General features: G+C 33.7%; 1 protein-coding gene across 1 annotated transcript; it reads left to right on the forward strand.

Moving 5' to 3' along the window:
- Positions 1-3,968: 3,968 nt before the first annotated feature.
- LOC145269282 (uncharacterized) lies at positions 3,969-12,524 on the forward strand. The gene is made up of 2 exons (XM_080124965.1): positions 3,969-4,043; positions 10,233-12,524. Exons 1-2 carry the CDS (start codon positions 3,995-3,997, stop codon positions 11,399-11,401), a joined length of 1,218 nt encoding a protein of 405 aa, XP_079981091.1. The 5' UTR covers positions 3,969-3,994; the 3' UTR covers positions 11,402-12,524.
- The last annotated feature ends 647 nt before the right edge of the window (positions 12,525-13,171 follow it).

Below are 13,171 nucleotides of genomic sequence, written 5' to 3' on the forward strand. Positions count from 1 at the left end.
AGACAAAGATGCTGGCAGTTGTATATGGCCTAGAAAAATTTCACCACTATACACACGGAAGAGAAGTGGTAGTTTTGACTGACCACAAGCCCTTTGTCTCAATCAGCAAAAAGCCCTTATCAAAGGCACTAAAACAGTTACCTCCTTCTACAGGCCCAGCCATACAACTACACACTCCAATATAAGCCAAAGAAAGATATCCCATTAGTAGATACACTGTCACGAGCACCAACAAGCAAGCCAGAGTTGGAAGAAATAACGTCAGTAAATAATCTGATAATGCAACTGATACACAAGCACAGGCTCGCAGAGATTTGCCAAAAGATAGTTAAGGACTCCAACACGAGAGCACTGGCATAAGTAATCGCTAAAGGGTGGCCAGATGATAAGGAAACTCGATCGAACTATTCTTTGATTACAGAGATGAATTCACAGTGCAAGATGGACTAATACTGCAAGAACAGAGAATAATCATACTGTATGCTATGTGGACTGAAATGAAACGAAAAGCACATACCGGTCACCTAGGCATAAATACATGTTCGCGAAAAGCGAGGGATCTCATATTATGGCCAGGAATGTCTAAAGAGATTAGACAATACATTAAAGCCTGTGGCACCTGCACGACCTATGCAGACTGCTAGCCAGCAGAAGCACAAATCATAGCACCAGTGTTGTAAAGACCTTGGCAACAAGTAGCAGCGGATCTCCTATCAAAGCTAAAAGCTATGATTGAATGTATGATAGCGCATTTTGCATTTTATGAGGTACTGACATCTGACAATGGTCTTCAATTTTTGTCATACTCGTTCAGAAAATTTGCAAGGGAATGGTTGTTCATACACGAAACAATATCACCATGCAACAGCCAAGCAAATGGTGCTGCCAAAGCAGCAGTAAAAATCACCAAAAGCTGCTTCCGCAAATGTAAAGTATCAGGGGAAAATCCATTCTCAGAGTTGTTGAACCTATGTAACGTGCCAACTGAAGGACTCAGCACCAGCCCAGCACAAACACTCTTTGGTAGAAGGACGAGAAAACAGGAGAGGAGGCTTAGGCACCATGACACGGGGAAAGAACTGAAAAACTTCAATGTTGGTGATGATGTTTGAGTCTAGCCATCCAATTCCTACACAAGAGAGTGGAGAAAAGCAACAGTCCGAAAATGAATGAGTGGTAGGTCCTGTGAAGTAGAAGCAAGAGATGGACAACTATACCATCGGGATAGGTGATTCCTGCGCAAAACGCCCGAGTCAAAACATTCTTTCCCAGGATGCCATCAGACACGCAGAGCTAATGCTGACCCTCAGTCCCATATAAAGCCTGACAAACTCATACTACAAAGAGAAATGATTGCACGGGAAAATGAGTCGGCTGAAGAAAGCATTTATCAAAGTAATGACAGCCAACAACTGATTACATGTTAAGGACACATTATTTGAAAACGTGCACGCTACAACAAATGTTATATACTGGGTGATATGGTTATTATTATTAGTATTAGACGATACCACTTGTGCACGTATGTTACGTGAGTTCTAATTAGTAAAGATATGAGTCTTAGTGAGAGTTCTTGTCTTATTACATATGATGTTGTATCTTAGAGAGAGAGATGTGTATGTAATGACATTTTATAACACAGACATATAATAACAATGCAATTTACCTTTTTGTAGAAATCACAAACACAAAGATGAGCTTTATCCAAAACACATGATGAATTTATTTCCTTACGACCGGTCGTGATTTCCTTATTAAGAATTCAAAGTTTCACATTTTAGTTTCTGAAGTGACGTCTCGCTTCAGACGTCCGCCTGTCTCTGAGTTTTCTCACTGACCGTCTCCCCTGACTGTCTCCCCTGACTGTCTCTCTGACTGTCTCTCCAACCAACTAACTCTCACTCCCTATATTGAGAAATCCATGCATCCCGGCCACGTGAGCAAAATTCACGTGTTTCAACATGCGCGACTTTGCACGTTTCCGACATTGATTTCCCAATAACCTATTTTTCTTGTGTTGTTTCCACAAAGGAATTCAACCTACATATCTAATTTATTTAACCCATATTTTATTATCCACATTCTTTTAACAATTGAATAGTTTATTTATTATTTATTTCATCCGAATTAACAATTTACTGGACATTCCATTTAAACCTATTGTTCTTTAAAACTTATGTCCAGGGTTCGATTTCTGCTTTCTCTTATTTTCATTTTAACTAATCTCTCTATTTTTATACTTACATGAACAGGGGACAGCCCTTATCATGTAACACAAAGACACAATTCATCCTCCTCCATGTTGCCATTCAAAACCCTGTCGCTACCCCTTCCATCTAAGAAAAAAACAAAATAAACAAACATCCTCCCTGATGGGGAGAGATGCTATGTATAACAAACCCCACCACTGCCCTCCATAGCTCTCTTCCCTTTCTACATAACTTGCCTATAAAAAAAGAGGAGGACTTCTCATTGTAAGATGGCCGCCCAATAAAACTGCGATTACACTTAGTTCTGTGTCGTCTTCATTCTGATACTAACATAACAAAGAACAAAATAGATTCATTGATTGATATAATAATTAAATGAATGATTTTGTGCTATGAAACAGGTGCTGCAAGAATTGTGAATGTCAATGTACTTAAAGGAATAAATTGTAAGATGGTCAACATCATGAAACTTGGAATATAGACTTTTGTCATTTATTTATTATATGCTCTGTAATTACTTTGAGCTTCATAAATTAAGGATTGGTATAAATAAAAGGTGAAATATAATTGAAAAAAATTTTTTTTCACATATATATATATATATATATATATATATATATATATATATATATATATATGTGTGTGTGTGTGTGTGTGGAAATATATATATATATATATATATATATATATATATATATATACATATATATATATATATATATATTGTTTTCACAAAATCAAGACAACAAAGATTGGATTGATAGCAACCGGTAGTGTATTTTCATTGTTTGTTACAATTGTTTCACGACCATTCGGACAATTTCAAACCAAGTTAAAGTATTCAAGAGGGAACACTCACAAATTAAAACGAGGTCATTAAGAGTGCTCAATAAAAAAGGGCAAAATATATTATTCTTATTTATACAGACAAATATTACATAGTTACTACACTAAACATGCTAATGTTTCGGACAATTGGTTGGCAAGGACTAGGGTCTCCAGTCAGGCAAATACACACACTTATATGCGTATTAACAACCCAGTCGAACACACACACACACACACACACACACACACACACACACACACACACACACACACACACACGCGTAAAAATGAGAATGTATCTAATTTAATTAATAAAACCCGAGAAGACCTTATGCAGGTATAATTAGGCTGTGATTTCTAAGCTTAATCATAAGTCATATTTACCAAAATGAAATTTCAAATTTCAAATTAAAATTTCCAGTAATGAAAATTAAAGATCCAAAAAATAAATTAAAAAAAATTAATAAAATAATAAAGAATACAAAATATATATTGTTTATAAATATAAACAATATAAACAATATATATTAAATAAAAAAAAATATATAAAAGTATATAAAAGAATAATAATAATAATAATAATAATAAGAAGATCGTGATAACACACACACACACACACACACACACACACACACACACACACACACATATATATATATATATATATATATATATATATATAATGGATCGTAAGACAGTCTGTCTCCGATACTCATGAAAATAGATTTTCTTTTTTAAAATTCAAACTAATCAGATTATATGCTTTTTGGAATATGATATTTTAGTTTTTTCCTTTTTTTTTTTTTTTAATATTGAGGGGATTCTTGACAAAAGCCAATAAAGCTAAGTAGACATTTTATACTAAAAAAGTAATTAGTTATTTTTTTACATTTCTGTACATCCGTAGTTGAAAAAATGAACACGTAACTATTTACATCCGGATGTAATGTACCAAGATGGCGGCTCCTGTTCGAACTAACCTTGAAACGTCTGGAAAGCAAAAAGGTATTTTCACTGATATATTTCACCCTTTATCCAAAATATTTTCAGGTATATTCCCGGTTAATACTACTAGTTTCTTTTTTTAACCCCCAAAATTCTCGAAGGTTTAAAAAATTTAAATTAAAGTTGTCTTTTTTTAACATTTTATTTTGTGTTTGTTTACGAAACTTAAGTTCGCTTTTTTTGTCACAAAACTTTTTTTTTATATTACAAATTAATTTACGTTAAAACATTTAAAATTTAGTTTTAATTTTGCTGATTTTTTTTCTGATATTTTTGCTAATATCTTTCAAGTGAAACTAAAACTTAACTTGAAATAATTAAATAGTTTTAACCGAAAAAAAAAAAAAAAGTCAGAAAAATTCGCCGGTCACTACATTGTCAGCAATATTCAAAATAATAGCACCGATTTTTGGGGGCCCTTCTACAAGATTGGGACGAAATTTCGGAAATCGTAAAACTGAATTTCACATGAAAACAATGGTATCTGCATCTTATATTTTTAAGATGATTATATCCCAAAATTACGAAAATAAGGCACTTCTGGATGTCAGTGACATATTAGCAGCAGAGACGAGTTATCGACCCCTGCTCTTCGAAAGAAAACTGACATCTAGCGGCCATTATGTGTACCTAAAATATAAATAAGTGTTTACGATAACGCAAAAAAAAAAAAAAATAATAACAAAATAAATAACACAAAAATATATAAAATCGAAACATTTATTGTATAAAAAAATGTATCAAAATATATTTCAGTTTCGATTTAAACAAGATGGCGGCATTTTTTTTCACTTGCTAACATGATTAAAGTTTTTTTTTTTTTTTTTTAATCAATAATATTCAGGTAATTCCGACTGCAAAATTTGGAAGCTACCATTGTAACTTAAAATTGATAAAAAAAAAAATCAGTTGAAATAATTGCTTTTTAATCTGAAAACTCCATTTATCAACTACAAAATCTCATCCCAATCGTGTAGAAGTACTTGTTCAGTTTGGCACTTGTGGTGATAAAATTTAGAAAAGCTATTTTAAAAAAAAAATAATATTTTCAAGTTAAATCCAAGTCTTACCATATCCTTTTTATTCAATTGTTAGGTGAAAGTACAGAATAGTTACGAAACACTCTACCCTCCCCATGTTAAGAAAGGCTTTCTAAATAATAAAATTATTATTTCAGCACGGTAACATAAGTGCATAAATACCTTTTTTTATTTAAGAAAATCAGGTGCTTGTGCACTTTTGCCACCACGCTATTTTCAAATAGTTTTTTTCAGATTAAATTCAAGCTTCACAGTATCTTTTTTTATTAAATTAGGTGGAAGTACAGAATAGTTACAAAACACCCTCCCCTCGCATGTTCAGAATGGCTTTCAAAATAATGTTATTATTTCAGCACAGTGGCACAAATACCGGAAATCAAATTAGCCGTTTTTAGTGTTTTTACTTAATGTAAAATGTTTATTCAGCTTGAAAAACAGTAAGTAATTAATGTTGAACGGTACACAGGTACAAGGAAAAATGACTGCGTAACGAATACATTGCAGCCATTTTTCCTTGTGCTCATTTACCACTCAACATTACTTGTTTTTTCGAGGTGAATAAACATTTTACATTAAGTAAAAACACTAAAACCTTATCCAGCTAAGTATAAGAGTAACTTTTCTTGCCTTTGGTAACATTTATTTGTTATATTGATATGTATTTTTTTAAAACAGTTTTTTAAATCGCTGTGGATTGTAAAACATGCCCAGTGACCCTTTTAAAAATGCTTTCATAATTTGAAAATTTTATTTTCTGAAAAAAAAAAATACCCTTTATGTTAAATTATTCTTCGATTTTAAATCATATGTTTCAGTTATCTTTCCGCCATTATCAAAAAAAAAAAAAAATTGAAATGAAATCGGTTGTCTGCCCTTGTCTACTTAATCCTTAATCACCACTGTTTTTTACCCTCATCAACACAGTAAACTTTGATTTTATTGAATATAAGAAAAATACTACTTGATCAAGTTAGGTGATTTTTGGAATATCTCATCTTTATTCTGTGACTGGTATGTACATCATGCAGACTTTTCTGTATTTTCTAAAGAACCCCCTCCATATGCAACACAATGTAACTTTAATATTAACTTCAGCATAACTTTTTGAATTATTCAAAAGAAAAAACTGAAAGATTGTCTATAGTTTTTCTCTGAGAATTCCTATTTTAGCCACGTAAATTCATTTGTGTTGTGAGCAAATGACTTTGAAATTGTGTTTGTGTTTCTTTCACGACAAAATGTTGGCTTATTCTCAAATCAATGAAAGCAGAAAAAAGGGTTGGATTCTGAATTCTTAACACTAAGCATTCTATTTCTTCTCCCTTACTACCGCAGTTGTAATTTTTTCATCCTCTTCCGAACTGACGGCAACCATACGTGCATGAGATGAAGATGTCACTGGCATGGAAAAAAAAAAAAGAAATCTTTTTATACTGCCACCTCAAACCATGATAGAGCCAAAATTTGCATTTATCTTCTTATTTTTTGTATTGGACGGGTTTCGGTTTGAATGCCAGTGTTTCTCTATGGAAGGCACATGCCAACCAGTGGCGCTTATTTGCTGTGGTTCTTCACACCATTATTGCACCCTTTCCTGATCTCATGATCACATAGGTGACCTTCCGCTGATGTTATTGAGTACTTCTTTGCAAAAGTGGGGCTTCCACTTCTGCCTCATAAAAATTGTCTTACTTTGTTTCATCATCGTTGTATACTAAAACCTCTGACCCGCTCCGAAGATGATATGCTGTCAGAATCTTCTTACGAGAAGACACTGTAACTGGAGGTGCAAGATGTGTCTGGATAACCCATCCTTCAGGACAGACTGTGGACATTATCTCGGTTACTTGACCCTGACCAAATTTTGCCGTACAGTGACTCTCCAGTGCCTTCACCCAAACGCAGTTTCCAACTTGCTAGGACTGTGCTCAGGACCAGCTTATAGTAGTATAACATCAACTCCTTTGACTCTGACTGCGTAACTGTAAAAAGATGGCATTGGCTGGTGTGGTCAACTAGAAGTTGCTGTCTTTTGGGGTCACATTGTAGATAGCCTCTAGTATGGAACAGCACATCCTAGCTGCAATTTGTTTCATAGTATGGTGGCATCGCTCAGCTATGCCATTCCTGGCTAGGACATATGCTCAACAAAATCTCAGTTTCACAGCCCATGTGTCTGCGAATGTCTTGAATTCCTGGCTGCGTAAAACTGTATCATTATCCTTTAGTAGTTCCTGCAGTGGGCCAAAATATCACTTCCAGTTCACAAACAATGCTTGTTCAACCCTTCCATGCTAACCGCCTCTTTACTGAAAATAGTGACAGGCCATAATCTGTAATCTATGTATATAAAAGCAAAAATGTGTGTGTGTATGTATGTATGGTGTATGTATGAGCTCGGATTGGCCTCATCAGCCATCTCAGGACCCACCGACCCCCGACGCCGAACTAATTGATACCTTGGTCATCGTCGACTTCGACGGACGAGCAAGAAGAAAGAAGAATGATGTGTATGTTCGCTTTTTGTGTCCGCGAAATGCTTTTTTCCCAGGCCTTTTGGGTAGGCTCACTGATCCTTAAAACTTTTTATATCGTGTCTAAATCATAATAACTACGACTTAACAACGAGGTTTGCGTGAATTTTATCAGCTCGTTCGAAAAGCGAAAGCGAATGATCTGGCTTGCAGCGCAAAACTAAGTCAGGCATCACGCCACTTCCTCGCACCTGTTTATTTCGCTTCATAAACCTTCATATAACACCCTTATCAGTTCCTCTCCCTCATGGCCAAGATGGTTAGGAGACTGGCTTTTTTCCCTTTCGTTTCCACCTTCGCATCAAGGCTTCGGGGTTCAATCCTACCTTCCTACTAAAATTTTTTTTTTCTTTTAACATTTTTTTTTTTTTACACACACACACCTCCAAACACCCGGGCAACGCTGGGTACCCCCCACTAATCTATAAGATGAAGAGCAAAAATCTGTTTAAATGTATGCATATATGTTTGTATGTCTTGCAAAAACCTTCGACAGAGGTGACGGATTTTCACGAGATTTGTATCATTTTGAAGCTCGTCCTTTCAGACGGCAAATATCAAAAAGTTGGTTAAAAATATTTATTCCTTCACCCTCAGCTGGGCACTTTTCTACAGGAAAAATCGTTCCTTCATGACAATTTAGCCATACATGTGCAAAACACGTTCTTTCTTGAATTAGTTTAAATATAAAAAAAACGACCCAATTTTGCTGATGCTGTCATAGACCAGTTGATATAGTAGCAGCGTCCTTATCTTAAGATTGCACGTTTGAGCCAAAATGTCAGGTATACTTTTTTCGATTTTTAAAGTTTTGATATTGAAACAGAGTTATTTATGCTATTTTTACGTTTTTAAAAAATTTTTCCATCACATTCGCTTTTTTTCTTTTTCCGATGTTTTAAAGAAGTTTTAACATCGTTTGCTTATTCTTTATTTTGCATTTTGTTTTGATTTACCCCCAATCCTTTCCCCCACCACCTCCAAACACTCGGGCAACACCGGGTACCACTGCTAGTAGTTAGGAAATGGTAAGTACCATAGTGTGTAATGTCCATTCCCAACCTTTGCCAATCGCTATTCACCTCTAATTTTCCTTTCTCCCTGTAGACTGTCACTGGATCTATTAAGTGACAGTCTTCACACGTTCTTATAGCTAACTTCCTATATGCTGTGAAAATACCATCCATGAATGTTTTCTTTAACCTAGATTTTATTTTTTTGACATCCAGTTGGTCACTTTTGTCCATCTCCAAGTAAAGCGCCAGTGCACCCTCCCCTCTAGATACCATAGGAGCAGGTTCACCACATTATAAACTTTCTGAAGTCTCGCTACTAATCTCAGTTTCTTCAACCACACAACCACATTTCCTTCACCGGTAAATGGTTTCACCATGTTACTGCTGATTCGTATCTTTGCCATAATAACTGGCGAGATAGCTTGAAAGATTGTTCATAGTTTTCTCTGTGAATTAATCCCCATTTTAGTCATATAAATTTGTTTAAGTTGAGAGTAAATGAGAGTTATATTCTACTAATTATTAGTTATATTTAATTTATTTAAAGTTATATTCTACTAAGTATTAGTTATATTTAATTTATTTAAAGTTATTCTACTAATTATTAGTTATATTTAATTTATTTTAAGGTATATTCTACTAATTATTAGTTATATTTAATTTATTTTTAGTTATTCTACTAATTATTAGTTATATTTAATTTATTTAAAGTTATTCTACTAATTATTAGTTATATTTAATCCATTTTAAGTTATATTCTACTAATTATTAGTTATATTTAATTTATTTTTAGTTATTCTACTAATTATTAGTTATATTTAATTTATTTTAAGTTATATTCTACTAATTATTAGTTATATTCAATTTATTTTAAGTTATTCTACTAATTATTTGTTATATTTAATTTATTTTAAGTTATATTCTACTAATAAAAATTTCTGATTAAAAGGACAAAAATGCATGATTTTTATTAGAACTAGCAAATATATTCTTTTTTGCATATTTTTTGTACTTGGAAGGATTTTATCATGACGAATCAGGACACAGTCATCAAACAACAGGTAATGCCTGGTAAACAACATGTAATGCCTGGTAAACAACAGGTAATGCCTGGAATAATAATCTATGACAACAGAACAGATGCTACACTTGCAGCCAAAAAGAATGGTACTATAATGAACATGTGCTACATTACTCACAAAAAAGATGGTAATGCATGGGAAAATTGTTTTGTGACATCAAAACAGATACAACATTAACCCTTCCACCCGCAAATGAAAAAGGTAATGCCTGGGAGAATAATATGGTGAACAAACAGATACTATATTACTCCCTCCCTAATTAAGAGGAGGTAATACCTGGGAAAATGATATCATGACAAGTAAACATATACAGCTTCGGAATTTAGCCTAAAAATATAATTTAAGGATTAATTAAGAATCGTTGAAAATTAGTACAAAAATATTTTCCATACAATATAAATGTTCGATATATTTAAGTTGACTGAACAATTTTTATGAGAATAATATTCCTTACATTTATAAATGTTTTAAGAATAATATTCCTTGCATTTATGTTAATATTTTTTTCTTATTTCAGATGTAAGCCGTCTACCTACAAAACGGAAACGATTTTCCTGTACATTTTGTAAATCTACATTTTCAATGAAATCAAAATTGATGGCCCATACGTGTAAGCATACAGGGGTGCAAGCAAAGCAACCGTATCCATGTACGCTTTGCAACTATGAATTTTCTTGCGAATCCAAACTCATCAGTCACATGCGAACACACACTGGAGAGAAACCATTTTCTTGTGAAATATGTGGAAGTTCTTTTCCTTTGAAATCAACTTTGAAAGGACATGTGCGCCTACACAGTGGAGAGAAACCTTTTTCATGTGAATTTTGTGGCAATTCGTTTGCTGACGAGTCGAATCTGCGACGGCATATTCGTATACACACTGGAGAGAAACCATTTTACTGTGAATTTTGTGGCAATTCGTTTTCTCTGCAGTCAAGTCTAAAAAGGCACATTCGTATACACACTGGTGAGAAACCATATCAATGTAAAATTTGTGCCGTTTTGTTTTCTGACGAATCACATCTAAAAAGGCACATGCGTATGCACACCAACGAAAAACCTTATTCTTGTGAAACATGTGAATCTTCTTTTCCTACAAAATCTTCCCTGAAAGTTCATATGGCTGTACACACAGGACAAAAACCATTTTGCTGTGACATATGTGGCTCTTCGCTATCTAACGAATCCAATCTAAAAATACACATGCGTATTCATAGTGGGGAAAAGCCATATTCTTGTGAAGTATGTGGATCTTCGTTTTCTGCGAAATTTACACTGAAAGTTCACATGCGCATACACAGTGGAGAGAAACCGTTTTCCTGTGAAATATGTGAGTCTTCATTTTCTTTGAAGTCGACACTGCAAAAGCATATGCGTGTACACACTGGCGAGAAACCATATTCGTGCGAAATATGTGGATCTTCATTTACGCAACAATCGACTTTGAATGGGCATGCGCGTATACACAGTGGGGAGAGACCGTTTTCCTGTGACATTTGTGGGTCTGCGTTTTCTCGGCAAACACATTTGAGAAGTCACATGCGTGTACACACGAAGGAGAATGTGTTTTCCTGTGATATATGTGGATCTTCATTTGCTAAGAAGTCACGTTTGAAAGCTCACATGAAAGTACATAAAAATCAGCCTTCCAATATTAAGGTATCGAAGAAAAAGATCAAGTGTTAGACTGGGGATAAAGAAAAAGATGTTTGATTTCAAAGACATAACTAAACTAAAATAAAAATAAAACAATAACGTAGTTTGAGAGATTACTAGACACCACCTCTGCATGTCTGTAATATGATTTTCATCAATAGCACTCCCTAGTAAACCAAGTTATTACAAAGTCTAGAAAACAACTGTAAAAAGGACAACCTCAATCATTAAAAAATCCTTTGGGTATAAATGTAACTCATAAAAAACAATCAAATGTTAGCCCCTATCTAAAGATCCTTTGATCTCTAAGGAGCAAATGAACTAAAATAAATTAAATATTTGTTTACAACAGTTTGCATTAAGAAATGCTAACTTGAACTATACAGAATTATGTTTGGATACTCTGATATGATAATACTTTCAGGAAATAAATTCTGACAAAACTATTAATAAAAACTAACAGAATATACGAAGATGCCATCAGGAAAAACCAAATTATAAAAGGAAAATAACAATGTTTTGTTGTGATGCTATCACAAGTCACAGCACGTAATTGGATACTGCATATTTCATATTTTATAATTCATAACTAAAATTTAATGTTCAGATAATTTATAGGATAATGCTTCCAATTAATAAAAACCAGCTGGATGTTGCCCTGAATAAAAAGGTTCCATCTATGAAACACTGAATTATAAGAGGAAAGTAACAATGGAATTCTCTTATGTTATCACAAATAACAAAATTTAGTTGGATACTAAACAGATTCTGGGACCCAGCAAAACCAAGTGTACAATCAAAATTAAGCCCAGTGATTTACTCAAATTTTAGGAAGTCGTACAGAAAAAGTTTTCTGATTTAAATAATTCAGCATTTTCACTTATTCTTCTCACAGTATTGCCTTAATGTAAATGGATTGTGATTAAATTTATATCCGCAGTCAAACTGTACACCACCTTATTTGCCTTGTTTAATGAGAAATGTAACTCAAATTTTAAACAATTCTTTAGCAATAACAGTTTTTTTCATTTAATTCTATTTCTAAATGCTTGCAAGGCAAACTATTACAACTTTTTTTTCCAGAATATATATTTTTTTTCAATTCTGTTTTGTTTCATAAACATTTCAAATAAAAATCGAAAAAATAAATTAATTTTGATTTGTTTTTTTTTTCTTAAAATTCTAAGAATGTATTTCTTCTGTTGCTAATCTTTGATATATTACTATTATCTCTCTGATTGTTATGGATTTCTATTTATTTACTGAGACATTGTCTAAAGACAAGGATAAATCTTTTAACTGAAATTATTTTTCTGCCTGATATAATGGTCAAAATAGTGTCCTGATATGCTATGTCACGCCCACTCCTTCACCAGTCGGTTGAGGACGACCGTCGACCTCCGAACCCTTCCACTGCTGGTGATAATTCTTGGCCGTCTAAAGTTACTGGTATGGGGAAGTGACTGAATTATTGGTTGATCGTCTAGATATATATCCTGGAACAATTTGTTGTGTACTCTCTTAACGATGAATGTCGTCGAAAGAGAGGCGTGGATTTTTAGTGTAGTAAAAGCACACAAATATATATTAAAAAAAAAGTACAGTTCTTGTAATTCTTTCAGAGTCCTGAAGGAAGCGATGTGTTATTATTCTAAGAATATGGTCGAAGGCGTCAGCTTGTAACCATGTGGAGTGTCGGTCTCTGGGTATCTGAAGAAATGTGTTTTAAGTCAAAAGTCCGCTCTGCTCTGACTTTCTATGTTCTCTCTATCTGTCCATCTGAGAGTCTGTCTTCTGCAC

The sequence above is a fragment of the Euprymna scolopes genome, chromosome 45 (assembly GCF_053919585.1).
Source record: "Euprymna scolopes isolate OS-2025 chromosome 45, ASM5391958v1, whole genome shotgun sequence".
NCBI classification, from domain to species: Eukaryota; Metazoa; Mollusca; class Cephalopoda; order Sepiida; family Sepiolidae; genus Euprymna; species Euprymna scolopes.